This window comes from Salmo salar, chromosome 21, assembly GCF_965601325.2.
Source record: "Salmo salar chromosome 21, fSalSal1, whole genome shotgun sequence".
Lineage (NCBI taxonomy): Eukaryota > Metazoa > Chordata > Actinopteri > Salmoniformes > Salmonidae > Salmo > Salmo salar.
In genome coordinates, this window is record NC_138311.1 from 15,723,749 (window position 1) to 15,751,167 (window position 27,419).

The 27,419-nt window shown below is 46.0% G+C and overlaps 1 protein-coding gene across 19 annotated transcripts in view; it reads right to left on the reverse strand.

Annotated features, from left to right (window-relative positions):
- LOC106581809 (bromodomain adjacent to zinc finger domain protein 2B) overlaps positions 1 to 27,419 on the reverse strand; it is a 99,401-nt gene that overhangs the window by 20,169 nt on the left and 51,813 nt on the right. For 18 of the 19 annotated variants that reach the window (XM_014164147.3, XM_082966990.1, XM_014164159.3 and 15 more), the window contains 9 exons: positions 20,211 to 20,396; positions 17,128 to 17,334; positions 15,915 to 16,076; positions 15,298 to 15,479; positions 14,883 to 15,068; positions 12,847 to 13,521; positions 11,380 to 11,992; positions 10,758 to 11,063; positions 3,382 to 3,442 (listed from right to left, as the gene is read on the reverse strand). In XM_014164147.3, coding sequence (XP_014019622.3) covers positions 3,382 to 3,442; positions 10,758 to 11,063; positions 11,380 to 11,992; positions 12,847 to 13,521; positions 14,883 to 15,068; positions 15,298 to 15,479; positions 15,915 to 16,076; positions 17,128 to 17,334; positions 20,211 to 20,394 — 2,576 coding nt within the window. In that variant the 5' untranslated portion in view covers positions 20,395 to 20,396. The remainder of the gene's footprint in view (positions 1 to 3,381; positions 3,443 to 10,757; positions 11,064 to 11,379; positions 11,993 to 12,846; positions 13,522 to 14,882; positions 15,069 to 15,297; positions 15,480 to 15,914; positions 16,077 to 17,127; positions 17,335 to 20,210; positions 20,397 to 27,419) is intronic. The other variant, XM_014164149.3, reaches the window with a different exon arrangement.

Genomic DNA, 27,419 nt, shown 5'->3' on the forward strand with positions numbered 1-27,419 from the left:
GCAGGACCCATAAATCATTGCAATCACGTACAACACCGTCAAGTTTTGTTAGGCAGTAAAAGACGAGAGACAAGTGCTGTATAAATTGGACTGTATTGTAGCTATGTATTGTATCTTTGAAAGGTCCATGTATGGAAACTTTAACAGTTATTTGTTTTGCGCTACCACCTTTCACAGTATATTTTAATTTTACATAATCCTCTGTCAGCCAGAGTTGTTAGACTCTCTTTTCCTTGCTGCCAATCCTTCAGCAGATACCTAGATGTTGAGGTCAACTATCTAAACGCGCCCGCTTACAGCTGTGCCCTCTGTACAGCATGACCTGGCAGCCCCATGTGCCCTGTATGACTCCAAAGGTAATCAGACTCTACTGGATGGACATCTGCCAAGCAGAACACCACACTTCTCTCAGTGTCTCTGGTCAGATGCCATCTCCTAACAGAAAAGGCATGGGGAACACGTCCCAAATGGCACCCTACTCAGTGCACAGTGGAGGCTGCTGAGGGGATGCCATAATAATGGCTGGAACAGAACAAATGGAATGGCATCAAACCATGTGTTTGATACCATTCCACTTATGCCGCTCCAGCCATTACCATGAGTCCGTCCTCCCCAATTAAGGTGCCACCAACCTCCTGGGATAGGTCTCTGGTCAAAAGTAGTGGACTATGAACCCTGGTCAAAAGTAGTGTACTATATAGGGAATAGGGAGCCATCTGGGACACAGCCTGGGTCTTCTGCAGAGCAGGGGACTGATATATAGGGCTTGTCACTTCTCTTTCCCCTCAGAACCAGCTGATGAGAAACATCCGTGGGAAATGAAAGACACCCTGATCTGAATGGGGCAGTGCTGGGTTTAGGAGGGGATGGTAGGGCAGTTCTGGGTTTAGGAGGGGATGGTGGGGCAGTGCTGGGTTTAGGAGGGGATGGTAGGGCAGTTCTGGGTTTAGGAGGGGATGGTGGGGCAGTGCTGGGTTTAGGAGGGGATGGTGGGGCAGTGCTGGGTTTAGGAGGGGATGGTAGGGCAGGGCTGGGTTTAGGAGGGGATGGTGGGGCAGTGCTGGGTTTAGGAGGGGATGGTGGGGCAGTGCTGGGTTTAGGAGGGGATGGTGGGGCAGTGCTGGGTTTAGGAGGGGATGGTGGGGCAGTGCTGGGTTTAGGAGGGGATGGTGGGGCAGTGCTGGGTTTAGGAGGGGATGGTAGGGCAGTTCTGGGTTTAGGAGGGGATGGTGGGGCAGTTCTGGGTTTAGGAGGGGATGGTAGGGCAGGGCTGGGTTTAGGAGGGGATGGTAGGGCAGGGCTGGGTTTAGGAGGGGATGGTGGGGCAGTGCTGGGTTTAGGAGGGGATGGTAGGGCAGTTCTGGGTTTAGGAGGGGATGGTGGGGCAGTGCTGGGTTTAGGAGGGGATGGTGGGGCAGTGCTGGGTTTAGGAGGGGATGGTAGGGCAGGGCTGGGTTTAGGAGGGGATGGTGGGGCAGTGCTGGGTTTAGGAGGGGATGGTGGGGCAGTGCTGGGTTTAGGAGGGGATGGTGGGGCAGTGCTGGGTTTAGGAGGGGATGGTGGGGCAGTGCTGGGTTTAGGAGGGGATGGTGGGGCAGTGCTGGGTTTAGGAGGGGATGGTAGGGCAGTTCTGGGTTTAGGAGGGGATGGTGGGGCAGTTCTGGGTTTAGGAGGGGATGGTAGGGCAGGGCTGGGTTTAGGAGGGGATGGTAGGGCAGGGCTGGGTTTAGGAGGGGATGGTGGGGCAGTGCTGGGTTTAGGAGGGGATGGTAGGGCAGTTCTGGGTTTAGGAGGGGATGGTGGGGCAGTGCTGGGTTTAGGAGGGGATGGTGGGGCAGTGCTGGGTTTAGGAGGGGATGGTAGGGCAGGGCTGGGTTTAGGAGGGGATGGTGGGGCAGTGCTGGGTTTAGGAGGGGATGGTGGGGCAGTGCTGGGTTTAGGAGGGGATGGTAGGGCAGGGCTGGGTTTAGGAGGGGATGGTGGGGCAGTGCTGGGTTTAGGAGGGGATGGTAGGGCAGGGCTGGGTTTAGGAGGGGATGGTAGGGCAGGGCTGGGTTTAGGAGGGGATGGTAGGGCAGGGCTGGGTTTAGGAGGGGATGGTAGGGCAGGGCTGGGTTTAGGAGGGGATGGTGGGGCAGGGCTGGGTTTAGGAGGGGATGGTGGGGCAGGGCTGGGTTTAGGAGGGGATGGTAGGGCAGGGCTGGGTTTAGGAGGGGATGGTAGGGCAGGGCTGGGTTTAGGAGGGGATGGTGGGGCAGTGCTGGGTTTAGGAGGGGATGGTAGGGCAGTGCTGGGTTTAGGAGGGGATGGTAGGGCAGGGCTGGGTTTAGGAGGGGATGGTAGGGCAGGGCTGGGTTTAGGAGGGGATGGTGGGGCAGTGCTGGGTTTAGGAGGGGATGGTGGGGCAGTGCTGGGTTTAGGAGGGGATGGTGGGGCAGTGCTGGGTTTAGGAGGGGATGGTAGGGCAGTTCTGGGTTTAGGAGGGGATGGTGGGGCAGTTCTGGGTTTAGGAGGGGATGGTGGGGCAGGGCTGGGTTTAGGAGGGGATGGTAGGGCAGTGCTGGGTTTAGGAGGGGATGGTGGGGCAGTGCTGGGTTTAGGAGGGGATGGTAGGGCAGTTCTGGGTTTAGGAGGGGATGGTGGGGCAGTGCTGGGTTTAGGAGGGGATGGTAGGGCAGTGCTGGGTTTAGGAGGGGATGGTAGGGCAGGGCTGGGTTTAGGAGGGGATGGTGGGGCAGTGCTGGGTTTAGGAGGGGATGGTGGGGCAGTGCTGGGTTTAGGAGGGGGTGGTAGGGCAGTGCTGGGTTTAGGAGGGGATGGTGGGGCAGTGCTGGGTTTAGGAGGGGATGGTAGGGCAGTGCTGGGTTTAGGAGGGGGTGGTGGGGCAGGGCTGGGTTTAGGAGGGGATGGTGGGGCAGTGCTGGGTTTAGGAGGGGGTGGTAGGGCAGTGCTGGGTTTAGGAGGGGATGGTGGGGCAGGGCTGGAGCTGCTAATGTTTCGCGTCTGTATTGAGACTGGATGTAGTTAACCCACGACTATCCCTGCCGCAGCTCCTCACTTCCTGGCAACTAACTGCCTACTATCAGGCCTTGGCTTTGGAGGGAGGGAGGATGTGGTGTGGTTTTCTATGCTCCCTCTAACCACCGTCTTGTTGACAATGTCTCATCACTGCTCTGGAAAAAGGAACCTCACTGATTGGGGATCCACTATGATTTGTCTCCTTTGAGATGAGTTTAGTTATCACCATCCATGTTGTTCGAGGGACAGAGGAAATCAGTACACTATCATATCGTACTAGGGTGGTGCCAAAACTACGCCACCTACTGTACAGTACATGGTACAAGTGACTGTCAGAGTAGTGTGGATTGTGTTATAGCTTACCCAAACTGTAGAGGTGTCCGCAGCTCCCTCTCATCTGTCACTCTTCTTCTCTTCCCTGATCCTGGGAGAGAGAAGGGAGTTATTAGAACGGACAGATCCACTGTGACCTAAGCAAATGCAGAAACCCTGTCGTGTTGCCAGAGGTGCCCTTACTCTAAAATAAGAAAACCCTGCGTCAAATCAGTTGCCCAGGGGGAAACAGTGTCTCAAACTCTACCCAGCATACAATGGGGCCTTCAAGAACATTTCAGACTGTTATGTTCGATTGTTTAATTCAAAGAAACATTCCCCACGGAAAAACCATAGGGTCCTTTTAACCACTGTTGCTTTTAAAAATGGCACATCAATGCAGGATTACTAATAGCTGTCAAATTGATCCCTTTATTGTATGGGACACTTTTAAATGTGCTTTTACAGGCCATGCAATTCAGTACTCATCTTTGAAACAAAAGCAATTTAGGTTAAAAAAAAAAAAGAGTCCATATTAACAAAGGAAATGGAAAGACTAACAGTACAGATAGATAGAAATAAAAACGGGACCATAGAGGATCAGCAAGACCAATTTAATATAAAATAAAGCAAACTGGATGGAATATGGGGGAAAATGCCCCAAATATTTGTATTTATTTTGATATTATTCATCCTAATCAGACAGTTTTTTTTACATGGACGATACATTGGAGATAATATAAGACAAGTACTGAAAACAATAGAACACTATGAAAAATCTGGGAAACCAGGTCTGGTATTCATAGCTGACTTTGAAACGGCTTTTGATAAAGTACAACTGGAGTGTATATATACATGCCTGGAATATTTCAATTTTGGAATCTCTTATAAAATTGGTTAAAGTTATGTATAGTAACCCTAGGTGTAAAATAGTAAATAATGGCTACTTCTCAGAAAGTTTTAAACTGTCACGAGGAGTAAAACAAGGTTGTCCACTATCGGAATATCTATTTATTATGGCCATCAAAATGTTAGCTGTTAAAAATCAGATCCAACAATAATATCACGGGGTTAGAAATCCAGGGCTTAAAAACAAAGGTGTCATTGTATGCTGATGATTCATGCTCTCTTTTAAATCCATAATTTGGATCCCTCCACAGCAACATAGAGGATCTAGATAATTTTTCTAACCTCTCTGGATTACAACCAAATTATGATAAGTGTACTATATAATGTATTGGATCACTAAAAAAGACAACTTTTAACATTACCAATAAAATGGTCTGAAAGTGATGTGGACATACTCGGTATATCTCTATGGGGGTGCCACAGGGTTCAATTCTTGGGCCGACTCTTTTCTCTGTATACATCAATGATGTCGCTCTTGCTGCTGGTGAGTCTCTGATCCACCTCTATGCAGACGACACCATTCTGTATACTTCTGGCCCATCTTTGGACACTGTGTTAACTACCCTCCAGACGAGCTTCAATGCCATACAACACTCCTTCCGTGGCCTCCAACTGCTCTTAAATACAAGTAAAACTAAATGCATGCTCTTCAACCGATCGCTGCCTGCACCTGCCCGCCCGTCCAGCATCACTACTCTGGACAGTTCTGACTTAGAATATGTGGACAACTACAAATACCTAGGTGTCTGGTTAGACTGTAAACTCTCCTTCCAGACTCACATAAAACATCTCCAATCCAAAGTTAAATCTAGAATTGGCTTCCTATTTCGCAACAAAGCATCTTTCACTCATGCTGCCAAACATACCCTCGTAAAACTGACCATCATACCATCCTCGACTTCGGAGACGTAATTTACAAAATAGCCTCCAATACCCTACTCAATAAACTGGATGCAGTCTATCACAGTGCCATCCATTTTGTCACCAAAGCCCCATATACTACCCACCACTGCGACCTGTACGCTCTTCTTGGCTGGTCCTCGCTTCATACTCGTCGCCAAACCCACTGGCTCCAGGTCATCTACAAGACCCTGCTAGGTAAAGTTCCCCCTTATCTCAGCTCACTGGTCACCATAGCAGCACCCACCTGTAGCACGCGCTCCAGCAGGTATATCTCTCTGGTCACCCCCAAAGCCAATTCCTCCTTCGGCCGCCTCTCCTTCCAGTTCTCTGCTGCCAATGATTGGAACGAACTATAAAAATCTCTAAAACTGGAAACACTCATCTCCCTCACTAGCTTTAAGCACCAGCTGTCAGAGCAGCTCACAGATTACTGCACCTGTACATAGCCCATCTATAATTTAGCGCAAACAACTACCTCTTCCCTTACTGTATTTATTTATTTTGCTCCTTTGCACCCCATTATTTATATTTCTACTTTGCACTTTCTTCCACTGCAAATCTACCATTCCAGTGTTTTACTTGCTATATTGTATTTACTTCGCCACCATGGCCTTTTTTGCCTTTACCTCCCTTATATCACCTCATTTGCTCACTTTGTATATAGACTTATTTTTCTACTATATTATTGACTGTATGTTTGTTTTAGTCCATGTGTAATTCTGTGTTGTTGTATGTGTCAAACTGCCTGCTTTATCTTGGCCAGGTCGCAATTGTAAATGAGAACTTGTTCTCAACTTGCCTACCTGGTTAAATAAAGGTGAAATAAAAAATACAAAAATATATACTGCTCAAAAAAATAAAGGGAACACTAAAATAACACATCCTAGATCTGAATGAATGAAATAATCTTATTAAATACTTTTTTCATTACATAGTTGAATGTTCTGACAACAAAATCACACAAAAATAATCAATGGAAATCCAATTTATCAACCCATGGAGGTCTGGATTTGGAGTCACACTCAAAATTAAAGTGGAAAACCACACTACAGGCTGATCCAACTTTGATGTAATGTCCTTAAAACAAGTCAAAATGAGGCTCATTAGTGTGTGTGGCCTCCACGTGCCTGTATGACCTCCCTACAACGCCTGGGCATGCTCCTGATGAGGTGGCGGATGGTCTCCTGAGGGATCTCCTCCCAGACCTGGACTAAAGCATCCGCCAACTCCTGGAAGTCTGTGGTGCAACGTGGCGTTGGTGGATGGAGCGAGACATGATGTCCCAGATGTGCTCAATTGGATTCAGGTCTGGGGAACGGGCGGGCCAGTCCATAGCATCAATGCCTTCCTCTTGCAGGAACTGCTGACACACTCCAGCCACATGAGGTCTAGCATTGTCTTGCATTAGGAGGAACCCAGGGCCAACCGCACCAGCATATGGTCTCACAAGGGGTCTGAGGATCTCATCTCGGTACCTAATGGCAGTCAGGCTACCTCTGGCGAGCACATGGAGGGCTGTGCGGCCCCCCAAAGAAATGCCACCCCACACCATGACTGACCCACCGCCAAACCGGTCATGCTGGAGGATGTTGCAGGCAGCAGAACGTTCTCCACGGCGTCTCCAGACTCTGTCACGTCTGTCACGTGCTCAGTGTGAACCTGCTTTCATCTGTGAAGAACACAGGGCGCCAGTGGCGAATTTGCCAATCTTGGTGTTCTCTGGCAAATGCCAAACGTCCTGCACGGTGTTGGGCTGTAAGCACAACACCCACCTGTGGACGTCGGGCCCTCATACCAACCTCATGGAGTCTGTTTCTGACCGTTTGAGCAGACACATGCACATTTGTGGCCTGGTGGAGGTCATTTTGCAAGGCTCTGGCAGTGCTCCTCCTGCTCCTCCTTGCACAAAGGCGGAGGTAGCGGTCCTGCTGCTGGGTTGTTGCCCTCCTACGGCCTCCTCCACGTCTCCTGATGTACTGGCCTGTCTCCTGGTAGTGCCTCCATGCTCTGGACACTACGCTGACAGACACAGCAAACCTTCTTGCCACAGCTCGCATTGATGTGCCATCCTGGATGAGCTGCACTACCTGAGCCACTTGTGTGGGTTGTAGACTCCGTCTCATGCTATCACAAGACTGAAAGCACCGCCAGCATTCAAAAGTGACCAAAACATCAGCCAGGAAGCATAGGAACTGAGAAGTGGTCTGTGGTCCCCACCTGCAGAACCACTCCTTTATTGGGGGTGTCTTGCTAATTGCCTATAATTTCCACCTGTTGTCAATTCCATTTGCACAACGGCATGTGAAATGTATTGTCAATCAGTGTTGCTTCCTAAGTGGACAGTTTGATTTCACAGAAGTGTGATTGACTTGGAGTTACATTGTGTTGTTTAAGTGTTCCCTTTATTTTTTTGAGCAGTGTAGATACTTTTGTACCGGTTTCCTCCAGCATCTTCACAAGGTCGTTTGCTGTTGTTCTGGGATTGATTTGCACTTTTCGCACCAAAATACGTTAATCTCTAGGAGACAGAACGCGTCTCCTTCCTGAGCGGTATGACGACTGAGTGTTCCCATGGTGTTCATACTTGCGTACTATTGTTTGTACAGATGAACGTGGTACCGTCAGGCGTTTGGAAATTGCTCCCAAGGATGAACCAGACTTGTGGAGGTCTACAATTCTTTTTCTGAGGTCTTGGCTGATTTCTTTTAATTTTCCCATGATGTCAAACAAAGAGGCACTGAGTTTGAAGGTAGGCCTTGAAATACAGCCACAGGTACACTTCCAATTGACTCAAATGATGTCAATTAGGCTATCAGAAGCTTCTAAAGCCACGACATCATTTTCTGGAATTTTCCAAGCTGTTTAAAGGCACAGTAAACTTAGTGTACGTAAACTTCTGACCCACTGGAATTGTGATACAGTGAATTATAAGTGAAATAATCTCTGTAAACAATTGATAGAAAAATTACTTGTGTCGCACACAAAGTAGCTGTCCTAACCGACTTGCCAAAACTATAGTTTGTTAACAAGAAATTTGTGGAGTGGTTGAAAAACAAGTTTTAATGACTCCAACCTAAGTGTATGTAAACTTCCGACTTCAACTGTAGCTTTTTGGTCACAGGTCCAGGAATTGCAACATTTACCTGGAGCTAACTCTGCAGATAGGACTACTGGGTGATTTGAAAAGTCATAATCAATCTATAATATAATAATACTTTTGGCTCAAATATAAAATATATTTTGATTTGTTTAACACTTTTTGGGTTACTACATGGTCCCATGTGTGTTATTTCGTAGTGTTGATGGGGGCTGAGTCACTGGGGCTGAGGGGCTGAGTCACTGGCTTATTGGTGTTCTTCCATGCCGTCCCTAGGAGGGGTGCGTCACTTGAGTGGGTTGAGTCACTGACGTGGTCTTCCTGTCTGGGTTGGCTTCCCCCCTTGGGTTGTGCCGTGGCGGAGATCTTTGTGGGCTATACTCGGCCTTGTCTCAGGATGTTAAGATGGTGGTTGAAGATATCCCTCTAGTGGTGTGGGGGCTGTGCTTTGGAAAAGTGGGTGGGGTTATATCCTTCCTGTTTGGCCCTGTCCGGGGGTATCGTTGGATGGGGCCACAGTGTCTCCTGACCCCTCCTGTCTCAGCCTCCAGTATTTATGCCGCAGTAGTTTATGTGTCGGGGGGCTAGGATCAGTCTGTTATATCTGGAGTATTTCTCCTGTCTTATCCGGTGTCCTGTGTGAATTTAAGTATGCTCTCTCTAATTCTCTCTTTCTCTCTCTCGGAGGACCTGAGCCATAGGACCATGCCTCAGGACTACCTGACATGATGACTCCTTGCTGTCCCCAGTCCACCTGGCCGTGCTGCTGCTCCAGTTTCAACTGTTCTGCCTGCGGCTATGGAACCCTGACCTGTTCACCGGATGTGCTACCTGTTCCAGACCTGCTGTTTTCAACTCTCTAGAGACAGCAGGAGCGGTAGAGATACTCTCAATGATCGGCTATGAAAAGCCAACTGACATTTACTCTTGAGGTGCTGACTTGTTGCACCCTCGACAACTGTGATTATTATTATTTGACCATGCTGGTCATTTATGAACATTTTAACATCTTGGCCATGTTCTGTTATAATCTCCACCCGGCACAGCCAGAAGAGGACTGGCCACCCCTCATAGCCTGGTTCCTCTCTAGGTTTCTTCCTAGGTTCTGGCCTTTCTAGGGAGTTTTTCCTAGCCACCATGCTTCTACACCTGCATTGCTTGCTGTTTGGGGTTTTAGGCTGGGTTTCTGTACAGCACTTTGAGATATCAGCTGATGTAAGAAGGGCTATATAAATACATTTGATTTGATTCACTATTATTCTACAATTTAGAAAATAGTAAAAATGAAATAAAAACCCTGGAATGAGTAGATTGACTGACCTTCATATCTTAAAGTAATGACGGACTGTTGTTTCGTCTTTGCTCATTTATGCTGTTCTTGCCATAATATGGACTCGGTCTTTTACCATATAGGGCTATCATTTGTATACCACCCCTACCTTGTCACAACACAACTGATAGGCTCAAAAGCATTAAGGAAATAAAAGCATTAAGGAAATAAATTCAACAAATGAACAAGGCACACCTGCTAATTGAAATGCATTCCAGGTGACTACTGTACCTCATGAAGCTGATTGACATAATGCCAAGAGTGTGCACAGCTGTCATCAAGGAAAAAGGTGGCTACTTTGAAGAATCTCAAATCTCAAATATATTTTGAGTAGTTTAACACTTGTTTTGCTTACTACATGATTCCATGTGTGTTATTTCATAGTTTTGATGTCTTTACTATTATTCTACAATGTACAAAATAGTAAAAATGAAAGGAAAACCCTGGAATGAGTACTGTAGGTGTGTCCAAACTTTTGACTGGTACTGTATATAATAAAAAATTTAAAGAATTGCTTGTCAAACTGACCGTATCAAAACAGATATCAAGTAATAGAGCTAGGAATGCTTTTTGGGAATGGAATGAAAACGCAAAAGATTGCAGCATTTAGGAAAAAGAGACTCAGGCTACATCCCAAATGGAACTCTATTTCCCATGTAGTGTACTACTGTTGACCGGGCCCATAGGACTCTGGTTAAAAGTACTGCACTACATAGGGAATAGGGTGCCATTTGGAACGGGCCCTCAGACTGCAGTAATCAAGTGGTCTGAGCCAGCCCAGTGTTTTGAGCTGCTACAATAACAGGTTAAACATATGCCAGCCAGGGTAAACTAAAGCCTCAAATGCTTGCTCTGGGTCATCAAAACAATGACGCAAACACTTTTAACCAGAGATCTTATTTTGCTCTGAGAGATTAGCTGAACAATGTTTTCCTGCTGGGGAAAAAACCTGCCTTGTTTCCCCTGAACGGGACTGGACTGGGTGATCTGACTAAGCAAATGGAAGGAGATAACAGTCTGCACTGCCAACAAACAGCTTCAAGGCCCAAGACCAAGTCCTCCCAAATGGCACCCTATCCTCTTTAAAGTGCACTACTTTTGACCAGAATAGGGTGCCATTTGGGACATAAACCATGAGAGTAGTGCACTGGTTAGAGAGCAGAGCAGAGCTGAGATTTCCATTGGTACCTGGTGGAGTGGAGCAGAGAGTGGAGGAGGAGGAGGAGGAGGAGGAGGGGGTGCTGTGGTAGGCCAAGGCCCCAGAGCTGGTCACTATGGCTGGGGTGGGCAGGCCACCGGCTGCCTTGATGACCTGGAGGTTGAGAGGGGAGCAGCTGGCTGAGAGGCCGGAGGAGGTGTTGTTGAGTAGAGAAGAGGAGCCTTTGGTGAGCTTCAGAGGGGTCCTCTCTGCCTCCGGGCCCGCGGTGGTCTCGTTGCGGTCCTTCACGTCGTCCTCAGAGTCATCCGAGTCGCTCTCCACATTACTCTCAGACTCTGCAGGGGACACCAGTGGGAGTGGAGGACTTGATAAGTCATATCTCAATTAACAATAATCTCGCATCAAACCACACATAGGTAGCATCCCAAATGGCACCCTATTCCTTTTATTGTACTGCACTACTGTATGTAGGGAATAGGGTGCTATTTGTGACGCAAGCCATAGACTCTGAAAACCACATGCCGCTTGAAGGAAACTCTTCAGAGTATCTACTGAATCTGTATCTGACGAGGCGATGACGCATTTTAAAGTAACACCAGAATGAAGTGCTGTTCCCCGATTGCGTTACATTAACGTGTTCAACTGACTAACCTGATAGGCTGTCGTCGGAATCCTCCTCATCGTTGTCATCATCTTCATCATCATCGTCCTCTACGGAGTCGTCCGAGTCCTTGCTGTTGGGGATGTCCGACTCTGTGCCCTGGAACAGCTCCACCAGGGACTGCACCAGGTGGGTCTGATGATCCTTACCCTTGTGGAGAGCCTTGTGCTGGGCCTTGCTCTTCCCAGCTCTGTGGGCCAGGCCCGGTGAGGTAGAGGCCATGCCTCCGGAACTGTGCTCCTTGGTCCTAGTGCTCAGGTTGACAGGCATGGAGAAGGACGGGCTGGTGGCAGCCAGGAGAGACTTGTTGTTGGTGCTCCTGCTCTGACTGGTACTACGAGGCTTGGTGATGAGAGCTAGGGGGGCATCCTGCACCGTGCTATGGATCACCCCATTGGGGTGGGGGCCCAGGAAGGAGGTGGCCAGGAACAGGTTGGAGTTATTGGTATGCGGAGAAGGGAGCGTGTGACTGCTCAGGGTCTCTGGAGACAGTTTGGGCGGTGGTAGTGACGAGGATGATGAAGCGGCCATTTTCTTTTTCTTCGGGCTCTTGAACAGATCCTGATGGGTCAGTGGAAGAGGGAAGGCCTGTTTGAAGTGCTCCTGGGAGAGGAATGGTTAAAGGAGAGTAGGGGAGAGAGTAATTATACGAGCCGTCAGTCATTTCCATGAATGCAGATTGTGAATGGAGGTGGTAGTAATAAGGAATGCACTTGTGTTATTGCTCAGTGAGAATGACAATGAGGAAGAGTGTCTCCCCACATGAAGTATATTAAAAACAAGTTTGTGTCGAAAAAGGTATACAATGAACACAAAGCTGTTCGGCACAATCCTTGCTAATTTGTTCTGTTCAGTTTTCCGGGCTTAGCTTTCAACTTCCTTTCTTTGAGATACCTCTACTAAACTCTGGCAGTACTAAAATCCCGTTGCAAAGGTCTTGTTATAGATTGACATGCTATCACCACTGTTCAGATTAACAATAATAATTGAATCCTTTGAAAAAGGAAAAATTTTCCATTTTGATAACAACGGGATAGCAACGGGCTTCCTAAAGCATTACGGAGTTAATTGCGTGTCAGCTTTAGTGAAGTATTTCCAATAAAGCTAACTGCATTGTCACTTTCAGTCGTGTACAGTGCGAGCCGACATGAAGCACAATCAAACCGCTGATAACAGTGCTTAGACGTTTCATTTCCCGTGGAGAGGAACCCAGCTGACCTTTTCAAATCTGCACGTCAGAAACAATGAAAGTCAAAAAGAAAAAAGGGAGCTATTAAATATCCATATCCGAAATTCTAAGGCGTGTTTGGCAACAAAAAAGTATGTCATCAGCATTACTTTGGGGAAAGACTTCAATCGAATAGTCTGCTTTTAATGAGTGGATAACAGACCATTACACACATGTACAAAACCATGAAAAGGCAAATAATTTGCATACAGCAGAACACTAGACTCACCTGTTTCAATTTAAAGTTGTTGATGTGTAACAAGGTTTCATCCAAGAAGGTTCTGCCGCCCGCCTTAATACTGTCAGACAGGGTGGGGAGTTTGGGGGAGGCCGTTTGAGATTTGGGTTTGTGCGAGGGCGAGAGGGTGGGTGGTTTGGGGGAGGAAGACCGAGAGGGAGGCTTGGATGAGGTGGACAGAGACAAGGATTTAGGTGAGGAACTGAGGGGCTTCGGTGAGGAACTGAGGGGCTTGGGTGAGGAGCAGAGGGAGAAGGGCTTGGGAGAGGAAGAGACAGCGTTCGGTTTGGGTGAGGAAGAAAGGGGGTAGGATTTAGGTGAGGAGGAGAGGGAGAAGGGTCTGGTGGGTTGAGGAGAGGATGAGGCCTCCCTGCGTGGTTGTGTGACCAGAGCCAAAGGTTTAATACTGGCCCGCCCTGTGGCCTGGATCACACTGGTGTGTTGCTTCAGTTCTTCCTCCCTGGTCCTGGAGCTCTGGAAGACTAGGGCCATGGACTGGGGCAGCGCTGGGGGCTGTGGTGAGGGATGGAGCGGGTAGTGGAGGGAATGGAGAAAGGCCTCGTCTGGATGTTTCTGAAGCAGAACAGTCCGGCTGTCCCGAGCCTCCTCGCCTTCAGCGGCGCGGGGTTTCTTCTTCTTGCTGTTGGCAGGGCTCTGTGTCAGGCCCTGAGAGAGAGAAGAGGGGGAGGAGGACAGTGTCATGTCAGCTCTGACTCACCCAGCCAACAATGGCAGCCCTGATGGGCAGCAAGGTCGGACACCCAGCACGCCACCCACTAGCAGAGCTGCCTTTGACATTTAACTGAGATTCACATTCATAGAGAGGATCACGGTGTGCTTAGAACAAAGAGGAAAGTGTAACAATTTCAAAACACAAACCACACAGACATGACATGTTAATAAATCTTCTTAAGGCTAGGGGGCAGTATTCGGAAGTTTGGATGACAGAGGTGACTCAGGCCCAGAAGCTAGTATTGGACAGAAAACACTCTTATGTTTCTAAAACTGTTAAAATAATGTCTGTGAGTATAACAGAACTGATTTGGCAGGCGAAACCCCGAGGACAATCCATCCAGGGAAAAAAAATGTTGAGGTCGTTGGATTTTCCAATGCTTTTCTATGGGGAAGCTGAATTATTAGGACCCAGATTGCAGTTCCTATGGCTTCCACTAGATGTCAACAGTTTAGAAATTGTTCAATGTTTGTTTTTTTGTTTTTTATAATTAAGAAGTAGTCATATTCTTTCTAAGTATCACTCAGGTGGACTCTAGTCTTTTGGTGCGCGGGAATGAGAGCGCGCTCCTCGTTTTTCTCCGGTATTGGAAACAGTTTATTCCGTCTTAAATTTGAACGATTATTTACATTTTAGGGTACCTGAGGTTGGATTAGAAATGTTGTTTGAAATGTTTGGACCAAGTTTACAGGTAACTTATTAGATCCTTTGTAGGCATGTTGGGCGAGCTGGAACCGGTGTATTTCTGAATCAAACGCGCCAAATAAACTGACATTTTTGGGATATAAAGAAGGACTTTATCAAACAAAACGACCATTCATTGTGTAACAAACCTTTGGGATTGCAAAAAGATGAAGTTCTTCAAAGGTAAGCGATTTATTTTATCGCTATTTCTGACTTTCGTGATGCATCTGTTTGGTTGGAAAATGTTTTTCATGCTTTTGTATGCGGGGCGCTGTCCTCAGATAATCACATGGTATGCTTTCACTGTAAAGCCTTTTTGAAATCTGACAAAGCGGCTGGATTAACAAGAAGTTAATCTTTAAGCCGATGTATAACACTTGTATTTTTTATGAATGTTTATTATGACTATTTCTGTATTTTGAATTTGGCGCTCTGAAATTTCACCGGATGTTGTCGAGATGGGTCGCTAGCGGAACGCCTGCGCCAGAAAGGTTAAAATAGTGTACGCATGAGTCCACCTACATGGCTACTAAGTTCTAACAAGCCAACACGGACAGTTCGACTGTACAAGTGCCTTAAGTCCCAAAGTTAACGTGACAATGAAACGCACCTTAATCTTCCTCTTTATGCTCTCCTTCGCTGAGTTAGAATCGTCGCTGTCGTTGCTCTGATCGTCGTCATCGTCGTCTAGGTCATCTGACTCACTGCTGTTCAAGCCTTCGCTGGAGATATCAGAGGAGGACCCTGATTCGCTGTCACTGTTGCTGGACGCCTCCACCAGTTTCTTGCCGAGTTTCTTTAAAACGGGGAACAGTGACGGATTCATTTCAGTCAATAAGGTAGCATAATACCATAGCAAACATCTCAGATGTCTCAACCCAACAAACTCATACCAGCTGAGGGGAGTCCAACTCAGTTCAGCCATAAACCCACTGTAGCGCATTCACCCTTTTTGGACTTGTTTTACCTTAATAAGGTCTAATAATTATTAGTTGCCAGATATGCGTTTGGTGTTCACTACTAACTTTCTCTTTCGTTTTCTCCTTCACTTGGTTCATGTCCTGGTGGCTCATGCGGATCTTGCCACTGCCGTTGTTGGTGCCTTTCAGTTTCTCAGTGTTCCCCTGTGTTGAGAACGTAGTGGCGGTGGTGGAGCTTACCCCAGACACAGCGGAGACACTGCTGCCATTCACTGCTCCATTCACTCCTATGGGCAGGACAAAAACACACTGTTAGACAACTATGCATTAGGAACAACCATTTTAGTAGTGAGTAATGGAGAGGACGAGAGTTCTGGAAAATGATGAGTTATCAGAAATTGCCAAAGCACTTATGAATAGGAAAAATCTCATTATATTAGTGAGAGGATCTCCCGGTTAACATATTCAGTGGTGAGACACCCGGCACCTGCTTACAAACTGAATTATGGATTTACATGTCTTCCTATTGCCTCCAAGGTCAATTAAACATATTTGATATTGTACCTGTGCCCATAAGGACATCATTCTCTTTTATGGAGAAAAGTTCCTTGCTTCATTAAATTGCTTGCAGAGTAGGGAAAACATATGGCAGGAGTGTGTGTGTGTGTGTGTGTGTGTGTGTGTGAGAGAGAGAGTGCGCGTCCGTCTTTCTGTCCGTCTACCTTTGGCAGTGGCTCGTCCGTTCTTGCTGGGGGTGCGGGCCTGGAAGGGGCTGGGGTCGTGGCTCTGCTGGAGTTGGGGTAGGAAGATGGGCGGGAGCCCCAGGAGATGGGGGAAGAAGGCTGCAGCTCCACGCCCCTGAGCCTCAGCTGCCCGCCACCATTCTGGGGTGTAGAGGGAGAGGGGAGAAAATCCATGTGAGACTGATTTCACAGTTATTACAGTTGTTTAATCCATCTCTGTGATGACACTGTTTCAGACAGTCAGGGTTTTTGCTGTTCAACCTTTCTGGTTTCTCTTTGAACAGAGATCTCAGCAGATGACCAGTGCTTTCCACTGACTGATTTCATCCCCTTTTACTGTAAACATGTTAAGAATTTCTAAATTAAAAACAGACTACATGAGCTCATCCCAGAGAATGGCTCCACATTTGAGCTCCATACATGCTGGATATTTCACAGCTGCAAAAACACAGCCTTGCAGAAACCCATTCCTGTTAAAATGGCTAAAAGCAATTCAAAATGGAGCCATTCACGCTTTATGAAGTTGAAAACTACACACTCCTGATTCATTTGTGATTCTAGACTAGCACAACAAAATGTAATGTTTTTTTTTGTTAAGAACATTACAATGTTTAAAAAGTATAGTTACATATTCACATGCTCCATATACTGTCTACTGTTCCTGAAGGCTAACCAAAACTATTTTCCTCTGAGAATGACAGCAAAAAGAAATCATGCAATGCCACAAAACATTTCACTTCAAAAGTGTGATGGTGTCCAATCTTTTTTTCTCTGAGGTCAAGGTGGTCCTGTGAACCTTCCCAATCTATAAACGTCACAGTCTGAATGCTGCCTATTGAACTGATGGACGATACCATAAAGGTAATGCATGCTAGCTGGGCTCTCTGTGGGAGTTGGCTGAGGCTAACCACACATTCTGGGAGCTCCACGAAGGCAGAATGAACTGATCAAATGACTGTGTTGGTGTCCCAAATGGCACCCTATTCCCTATGTAGTGCACTATTTTTGACGAATGGGCCCTGGTCAAAAGCAGTGCACTATATAAGGAATAGGTTGCCATTTGGGATTCACTGTGTGTATTACTGATGCATTTACAGCTTGTAAAATCCCTAACTAAACCACTGATTACTAGATTTAAAAACTTAGGATAGTGTATCCACTTTATAAAGAATGCTACTCAATGCAACCCTACCTGGAAAGGTTCCCATACCTGGAAAGGCTCCTAGCTGGGAGTGAGCAGCCAAGGCAGCAGACATCCCCAAGGACCCCAGGCCTCCAAACTCTGAGTGCCCTGAGCTGGTAGTGTACAGACCAAACGCTGGGTGGTTGAAGATGGGAAAGGCACTTGAGACCGTAGACATGTTGAAATGATGATCGCCCGCCGCCCGAAACAAGTCTCCTAGACGAGAAGTAGGAAGACGACAAATTGAAGTGTGCGTACGATTGAAATCAAATATACATAAGCCATGTAGGTGAAACACCACAGCAAAAGAAGTGTATCCCTATGAAGTCTCCTTAAGGATCGGTTGCAACATCCATCTGGTTGAAAGAGAGAACGTTTTATGTGTTATCAATACAGACGCTGGTTAGTGGGTGTAAAGGAGAAAGACTCCCACGGATTCTGCTTGATCTGTTCAAACACGCTTTAGTAAATATGAGACGTGGTAGTAGGAGGCTGTTGGGATTCTATTCAGAGTGAGATCGTCATGCATGTTTAAAGTGCCTGGGGATATTGCTTGGTGTGATTACGACTATCGCAATAAAAACAAAAATTGCATCATGAACATTTTTGCAGAATCTTGTCAAAATAAAAGTAAAACTGCATATGGTTTTGGTGGGCGAAAAAACCCCGACAAAGTAGGCCTATTTGCAAGGATGTTAATTTCATGTTTGGGTTTTTCCTGTATTTTGAAATTGGCGCAGGACATTTGGTCAGCTGATAATGCAATCCTACGTTTCCTCCTTCATGCACCTGACAGATCACTCCTGCTTCTCCACTACTCTCTGAAGGCTGACAAAATAGAGATACTGTGTGAGATTTTGTGCTTAGAGTGCATCAGTGTGAATGGGACATTTTGGAACATTAGAGTGCTTCTTTCTGATCACTACTTCCCAGGACTCCCGAGAAAACCGTGGCAATTGTTACTGAGTGGACTATTCTAGCAACGACAAAAAACTTAAAAGAAAATGAAATGACTTTAATATTCACACAGTCTATGTCGTGTTGGCGAGACGAGCCACGTTGTCCTCTCTCACAGTCAGATAGACTAGAGAGTACCGAAGTAGCATATTTCATGGAAACTCAAATTAGCGCCACAGCCATGCAAAGAAGCCTGTGCCTGCTGTTCGAACACGCAGTACCATGTGCCAGGCGATGGGCATGAATCAAAAACATGACTGAACACATTTCCTCATTACATTACTAAATCCCTCAAAGAAAAAGAAACTCAACGTACGTCTTAAAATCAAATCTTGACCATTTATTTTAATAATACAAAATCAAAATATTATTAGCCTGTTTATTTTCATATAATATAATGACATACGGGTGAAGACTAAACAAAAAAAGCTCAACTCTTTATATGCACATTTACATATTACTGGTTATAGTTGGCCGAAATTGACCCCCAGAAAATGAACGTGGGGGTCTTGTAACGCTCCATTACTGATCTCTCTTCTCAATTTATGCATTCTACTTCAATCTATATTGAAGCATTTATGGTCTGCCACTGGGTTTGTGACTGGTCTATAAACCCACCTTCCAAGCAGCTCACTTACAATTTACAGGATGTGATTTCAGTTTTCCCATTTTTCATAACAAAAAACAAATACATTTCTCACATACACACACACACACACACAACCATACAAATGAAAGTGCCTATAAATTGAGAATTGTCATCTCCACATTATCTGCGGGTAATTCCTGTCATTTTATTGCCCTAACATTTTAGTATTGTTAAGATAGTAACTGATGTAGGCCTAAATTATGTGGAGATATGTTAGTTAGGCATACACACACACGTTTGCCATGAAAATGCTAAATATTAGAGTGAGTTCAGTTACTTGCCTGTCAATTCAAATAAACCGACATATACTTTTTGATTGCATCTGTGACCTTAAAAAGAACTGTACCGATTAATTCCCTTATCGTCATCCATTTCACTGCCAGATAAACCTCTTGATTTCAGGTTTTCAATCAAGCCCGTCAGTGGAACAATGTATGAGCTTAAAGACAATTTTCCAATCCATTATCGATTCAAAGCACTATGAAATGAAACACCTTTTCCCCATTTCAACCTAAACAGGTTAGTAATCTCCGAAGCCGATTGAGAATTTGTATCTAAAAATTGCATCGCAACAATCTGAAAAGTACTACGTGAGATAACTGTAATTGAATGAATTAATACCATAAGTATAGCATGCAAGTGTAATTCAATCACAAAGTGTGACGAACACAGGAGACGTAATATCTTTACTTTACTTTGCTTTCCAAAGTGTGTGTGTGTGGGGGGGGGGGGGGGGGGGGGATCTCTCAAAAGAACTCAATTCGCTTTATTCTCATAACCGCAACGTGACTTCAGAGGTGCCACTGTGCTTTCGACATTTAATTCCAGCTTTACGTCCAAAATAGCTTATTTCAGAGGAATCTCTAATGGCTTCTTCATTGTAACAGCATGAGAGAAAAACACATTTTTGGCCATTCTTCTCATGAAAGAGAGAAAAATTACAAAAATCACAGTTTGTGAGAAATGTACATTTCATTTTCTGGTCAGGGTAATCTGACTGTTTATGCATCACCGTTGCTCGCCGCATAATGGCTTTGACCACAATTAGTATTCAGAGAATACATATTAAAAGGCAGTGGCAGCAGCACTCTCTGGGTGGCTGACAGACCCGTCAAATCACGACGGACTGAACTGGAGATTGTAAATAGAAATCCAAGAGGGTGCGCAACATTCTTAAACAGAGAGGGTTTTTAATTGTCGGCATTCATTAATTCAACATGTTTTTTGTTTTTTTTTCTACCCAAACAGTCAGGAAATAAAAAAAGTGAGAGACTGGCTAGAAGACGATGCTTTTCTTAATGATCCCTCGTAATTAACGCTCAGGAATGCTCTCTCCTTGTTTCATTTGCAGTCGGAAAATAATCAAATATAACCAGCATCAAAAATATTTGTATTTTGTTTATTTTTGCAACCAGTGTGTTTGCATGTGACGTGATTCATCTGTGCATCAGTGTGTGTGTCTGCGACAGAGAGAGTCTGTACATACCACAGGTGGTGAGAGGGGAGCCCAGGGTGGCAGGGCTGGGGGTGAGACTGCACTTGGAGGAGGGCGTCTTGGCCGAGACAGGGGCAGGGGCTGAGGAGTAGACGGCGGAGGAGACAGTGGAGGAGGTGATGTGCAGGGAGGACGAGGCTGACGATGGGGAGGCCAGCCGCTCTCCAGACTCCATATCTGTCAAACACAATCCAATCAACACACTTACAAAAGGCAAGGGAAGAAAAGAGTAGGGGGGGGGGGGGGCACTCCCACCACACACCCCACTGAGACTCCCGCCCTCGCAACATGTGAATTACCCCCTGAACAATATCTCTGCTTAGCAAAGGCCACTGGCAAGAGAATATCCTAAACGAACCCACTGAGGCTTTCACTGAGGCAACAAGGAAAATATGGAGAAGTATTTTATCACATATTACGGACACACACACACACACACACACACACACACACACACACACACACACACACACACCATGTGTACATGCGCACGCAGGAGAGAGAGGAGAGAGAAAGAAGACCCTCTTGGGTTTACAGGAGTGTTCACAGCTCATTTATACGAGACGTGAAAACTGGTGCCACTCAAGACTTGATTGTTAACTCGAATGTTAAAACCTTTAACATGGGACAGTTTTCACAGGAATCGTTGAAGTCATTCACAGCTCATGGTGCAGCACACTTTCCTCTAAGGTCTACAGTTAAAACACCGGTGGCTCCATTCCAAATCTTCTCCTACGGTTAGATTTACAGAGAGCTATCATGAAGCCATCTCTACCAATCCCCATGTTGACACAGACCTCAGTGGCGCTGCCCAGCATCCAAATGAAGATGTAGACAGGCCGATTCTTTAGAAGTAGTCTTTCCTGATCACATCACCACCCTATATATCCCAGCTTGTAGAGTATTTATGCCACCGGGGAAAAAAATCTCCCTTTTAACACACGCTTCCAGATTGTTCTTTACAGTCTTAGCTGCTTTGTTATTGTATCATTACACATAAACAATTTTCTATATCTCCCCTGGTGACTGTCCTCTGCAGCGGAGGCAGCTAGGCCTGCTGGTGATTACATCTGGGAGACAAAGCTATCCGCTGAATATCAAGTAACGTCCCTCATCGCCTCCGCCGCGCCGACAACACTGATGAGACGACACAAATGACATGAAAGATACAGCCATGCGCCACTGGGAAAACCACGCCGCAGTGTGTGTTCGTGTGTGTCCATATTCTAAATCAAAAGCCCTAAATCATAAAGAAACAATCTCGCATACCTATTCTTTAAGATAGTACTTTTTATTCCTGAACTGCATGAAGACCGAACAAACGAACGAATGCATTTTAATATAACGGGGCAGAAGGTAGGGCTAAATGATCAAATGAAATATTAAAATGCTCTGAATGAGAAAATACTAGATTGGATTTAAATAAAAGTGTGATTTACACATTTAACACACACACACACACACTCTTAATCTTTCATAAATGTCTGCCCACTTCTCCATTATATTGTGAAACGTTGCAGAAATGATTTCCTCTTGGGCAATATTCATTTGTGCTGCACAAGACAACGGACGTGTGTCTCAGGGGCTTCACTCTGTCAACAGAAAAACAGTCTCCAGAAATAATCACAGAAACAGGTGTTTCCTTAAACAATCCCGCAAACCTCATTACTTACTAAACATAACATTTGAGGGAATTGAAAACAAAATATGAGAAACAGCCTAATGCACGACGGCGTTTTCTGCGTTTTAAGAGGCCAATCTTTCCTTAAATGCTATTAGAATGGGATTAGCGGTAGAATTAGCTTGATTATATTAGGTGATTAACGTGCGTGTCACAGGGCTGCTGGTATTGTACCTGCTATAGAACCACCTTCAAATGAGAAGCTACATTCATTTGACTTGGGAGTGTGTATGTGCAACCCATCTTGAGCCCCTGACAGCATGGGAGACATGGCAGTACACACGACACACAGATTCCTAACAGCAGGCTGCAGATCCCATCGAAGTAGCCATCTATACTAATGTGAGGAGATGATTTCCAGGAGAAATGGCTCTGTCTGAATCAAAGACACGTTTTGCCGATATCACCCCTCGCACAATGCAGCTGCCTGCCTGGAGTGCCCGCCATGCCGCCAATAAAAAGTAATGCCCCTTCCGTCAGACAAATTGATGTGCTTGTAAAACAGACACTTTGTTTTTCTTTAGGAAAACAAAAGTGCAAATCCTGCACACCTCCAAATGCCACTGATCACTGGTGTTAGGCCTGGTGTTTACAGTGGGAAATGCCATGAGATCAGTAGGCCTGGTGTTTACTTACAGTGGGAAATGCCATGAGATCATGAGGCCTGGTGTTTACTTACAGTGGGAAATGCCATGAGATCATGAGGCCTGGTGTTTACAGTGGGAAATGCCATGAGATCATTAGGCCTGGTGTTTACAGTGGGAAATGCCATGAGATCAGTAGGCCTGGTGTTTACAGTGGGAAATGCCATGAGATCAGTAGGCCTGGTGTTTACAGTGGGAAATGCCATGACATCAGTAGGCCTGGTGTTTGTTTACAGTGGGAAATGCCATGACATCATTAGGCCTGGTGTTTGTTTACAGTGGGAAATGCCATGACATCATTATGCCTGGTGTTTGTTTACAGTGGGAAATGCCATGAGATCATTAGGCCTGGTGTTTACAGTGGGAAATGCCATGACATCATTAGGCCTGGTGTTTACTTACAGTGGGAAATGCCATGAGATCATTAGGCCTGGTGTTTACAGTGGGAAATGCCATGAGATCATTAGGCCTGGTGTTTACAGTGGGAAATGCCATGAGATCATTAGGCCTGGTGTTTACAGTGGGAAATGCCATGACATCATTAGGCCTGGTGTTTACAGTGGGAAATGCCATGAGATCATTAGGCCTGGTGTTTACAGTGGGAAATGCCATGAGATCATTAGGCCTGGTGTTTACAGTGGGAAATGCCATGACATCATTAGGCCTGGTGTTTGTTTACAGTGGGAAATGCCATGAGATCAGCAGGCCTGGTGTTTGTTTACAGTGGGAAATGCCATGAGATCAGTAGGCCTGGTGTTTGTTTACAGTGGGAAATGCCATGAGATCAGTAGGCCTGGTGTTTGTTTACAGTGGGAAATGCCATGACATCATTAGGCCTGGTGTTTGTTTACAGTGGGAAATGCCATGACATCATTAGGCCTGGTGTTTGTTTACAGTGGGAAATGCCATGACATCATTAGGCCTGGTGTTTGTTTACAGTGGGAAATGCCATGACATCATTAGGCCTGGTGTTTACTTACAGTGGGAAATGCCATGAGATCAGTAGGCCTGGTGTTTACTTACAGTGGGAAATGCCATGAGATCAGTGGGCCTGGTGTTTACTTACAGTGGGAAATGCCATGAGATCATTAGGCCTGGTGTTTACTTACAGTGGGAAATGCCATGAGGTCATTAGGCCTGGTGTTTACTTACAGTGGGAAATGCCATGAGATCATTAGGCCTGGTGTTTATAGTGGGTAATGCCATGAGATCAGTAGGCCTGGTGTTTATAGTGGGAAATGCCATGAGATCAGTAGGCCTGGTGTTTATAGTGGGAAATGCCATGAGATCAGTAGGCCTGGTGTTTATAGTGGGAAATGCCATGAGATCAGTAGGCCTGGTGTTTATAGTGGGGAATGCCATGAGATCATTAGGCCTGGTGTTTATAGTGGGTAATGCCATGAGATCAGTAGGCCTGGTGTTTATAGTGGGGAATGCCATGAGATCAGTAGGCCTGGTGTTTATAGTGGGAAATGCCATGAGATCAGTAGGCCTGGTGTTTATAGTGGGAAATGCCATGAGATCAGTAGGCCTGGTGTTTATAGTGGGAAATGCCATGAGATCAGTAGGCATGGTGTTTATAGTGGGAAATGCCATGAGATCAGTAGGCCTGGTGTTTATAGTGGGAAATGCCATGAGATCAGTAGGCCTGGTGTTTATAGTGGGTAATGCCATGAGATCAGTAGGCCTGGTGTTTATAGTGGGAAATGCCATGAGATCAGTAGGCCTGGTGTTTATAGTGGGAAATGCCATGAGATCAGTAGGCCTGGTGTTTATAGTGGGTAATGCCATGAGATCAGTAGGCCTGGTGTTTATAGTGGGAAATGCCATGAGATCAGTAGGCCTGGTGTTTATAGTGGGAAATGCCATGAGATCAGTAGGCCTGGTGTTTATAGTGGGAAATGCCATGAGATCAGTAGGCCTGGTGTTTATAGTGGGAAATGCCATGAGATCAGTAGGCCTGGTGTTTATAGTGGGAAATGCCATGAGATCAGTAGGCCTGGTGTTTATAGTGGGAAATGCCATGTCATCATTAGGCCTGGTGTTTGTTTACAGTGGGAAATGCCATGACATCATTAGGCCTGGTGTTTGTTTACAGTGGGAAATGCCATGACATCATTAGGCCTGGTGTTTACTTACAGTGGGAAATGCCATGAGATCAGTAGGCCTGGTGTTTACTTACAGTGGGAAATGCCATGAGATCAGTGGGCCTGGTGTTTACTTACAGTGGGAAATGCCATGAGATCATTAGGCCTGGTGTTTACTTACAGTGGGAAATGCCATGAGGTCATTAGGCCTGGTGTTTACTTACAGTGGGAAATGCCATGAGATCATTAGGCCTGGTGTTTATAGTGGGTAATGCCATGAGATCAGTAGGCCTGGTGTTTATAGTGGGAAATGCCATGAGATCAGTAGGCCTGGTGTTTATAGTGGGAAATGCCATGAGATCAGTAGGCCTGGTGTTTATAGTGGGAAATGCCATGAGATCAGTAGGCCTGGTGTTTATAGTGGGAAATGCCATGAGATCAGTAGGCCTGGTGTTTATAGTGGGTAATGCCATGAGATCAGTAGGCCTGGTGTTTATAGTGGGAAATGCCATGAGATCAGTAGGCCTGGTGTTTATAGTGGGAAATGCCATGAGATCAGTAGGCCTGGTGTTTATAGTGGGAAATGCCATGAGATCAGTAGGCCTGGTGTTTATAGTGGGAAATGCCATGAGATCAGTAGGCCTGGTGTTTATAGTGGGAAATGCCATGAGATCAGTAGGCCTGGTGTTTATAGTGGGAAATGCCATGAGATCAGTAGGCCTGGTGTTTATAGTGGGAAATGCCATGAGATCAGTAGGCCTGGTGTTTATAGTGGGAAATGCCATGAGATCAGTAGGCCTGGTGTTTATAGTGGGAAATGCCATGAGATCAGTAGGCCTGGTGTTTATAGTGGGTAATGCCATGAGATCAGTAGGCCTGGTGTTTATAGTGGGGAATGCCATGAGATCAGTAGGCCTGGTGTTTATAGTGGGAAATGCCATGAGATCAGTAGGCCTGGTGTTTATAGTGGGGAATGCCATGAGATCAGTAGGCCTGGTGTTTATAGTGGGAAATGCCATGAGATCAGTAGGCCTGGTGTTTATAGTGGGAAATGCCATGAGATCAGTAGGCCTGGTGTTTATAGTGGGGAATGCCATGAGATCAGTAGGCCTGGTGTTTATAGTGGGAAATGCCATGAGATCAGTAGGCCTGGTGTTTATAGTGGGGAATGCCATGAGATCAGTAGGCCTGGTGTTTATAGTGGGAAATGCCATGAGATCAGTAGGCCTGGTGTTTATAGTGGGGAATGCCATGAGATCAGTAGGCCTGGTGTTTATAGTGGGGAATGCCATGAGATCAGTAGGCCTGGTGTTTATAGTGGGGAATGCCATGAGATCAGTAGGCCTGGTGTTTATAGTGGGGAATGCCATGAGATCAGTAGGCCTGGTGTTTATAGTGGGAAATGCCATGAGATCAGTAGGCCTGGTGTTTATAGTGGGAAATGCCATGAGATCAGTAGGCCTGGTGTTTATAGTGGGAAATGCCATGAGATCAGTAGGCCTGGTGTTTATAGTGGGAAATGCCATGAGATCAGTAGGCCTGGTGTTTATAGTGGGAAATGCCATGAGATCAGTAGGCCTGGTGTTTATAGTGGGAAATGCCATGAGATCAGTAGGCCTGGTGTTTATAGTGGGAAATGCCATGTCATCATTAGGCCTGGTGTTTGTTTACAGTGGGAAATGCCATGACATCATTAGGCCTGGTGTTTGTTTACAGTGGGAAATGCCATGACATCATTAGGCCTGGTGTTTACTTACAGTGGGAAATGCCATGAGATCAGTAGGCCTGGTGTTTACTTACAGTGGGAAATGCCATGAGATCAGTGGGCCTGGTGTTTACTTACAGTGGGAAATGCCATGAGATCATTAGGCCTGGTGTTTACTTACAGTGGGAAATGCCATGAGGTCATTAGGCCTGGTGTTTACTTACAGTGGGAAATGCCATGAGATCATTAGGCCTGGTGTTTATAGTGGGTAATGCCATGAGATCAGTAGGCCTGGTGTTTATAGTGGGAAATGCCATGAGATCAGTAGGCCTGGTGTTTATAGTGGGAAATGCCATGAGATCAGTAGGCCTGGTGTTTATAGTGGGAAATGCCATGAGATCAGTAGGCCTGGTGTTTATAGTGGGAAATGCCATGAGATCAGTAGGCCTGGTGTTTATAGTGGGAAATGCCATGAGATCAGTAGGCCTGGTGTTTATAGTGGGAAATGCCATGAGATCAGTAGGCCTGGTGTTTATAGTGGGAAATGCCATGAGATCAGTAGGCCTGGTGTTTATAGTGGGTAATGCCATGAGATCAGTAGGCCTGGTGTTTATAGTGGGAAATGCCATGAGATCAGTAGGCCTGGTGTTTATAGTGGGAAATGCCATGAGATCAGTAGGCCTGGTGTTTATAGTGGGAAATGCCATGAGATCAGTAGGCCTGGTGTTTATAGTGGGAAATGCCATGAGATCAGTAGGCCTGGTGTTTATAGTGGGAAATGCCATGAGATCAGTAGGCCTGGTGTTTATAGTGGGAAATGCCATGAGATCAGTAGGCCTGGTGTTTATAGTGGGAAATGCCATGAGATCAGTAGGCCTGGTGTTTATAGTGGGAAATGCCATGAGATCAGTAGGCCTGGTGTTTATAGTGGGAAATGCCATGAGATCAGTAGGCCTGGTGTTTATAGTGGGTAATGCCATGAGATCAGTAGGCCTGGTGTTTATAGTGGGGAATGCCATGAGATCAGTAGGCCTGGTGTTTATAGTGGGAAATGCCATGAGATCAGTAGGCCTGGTGTTTATA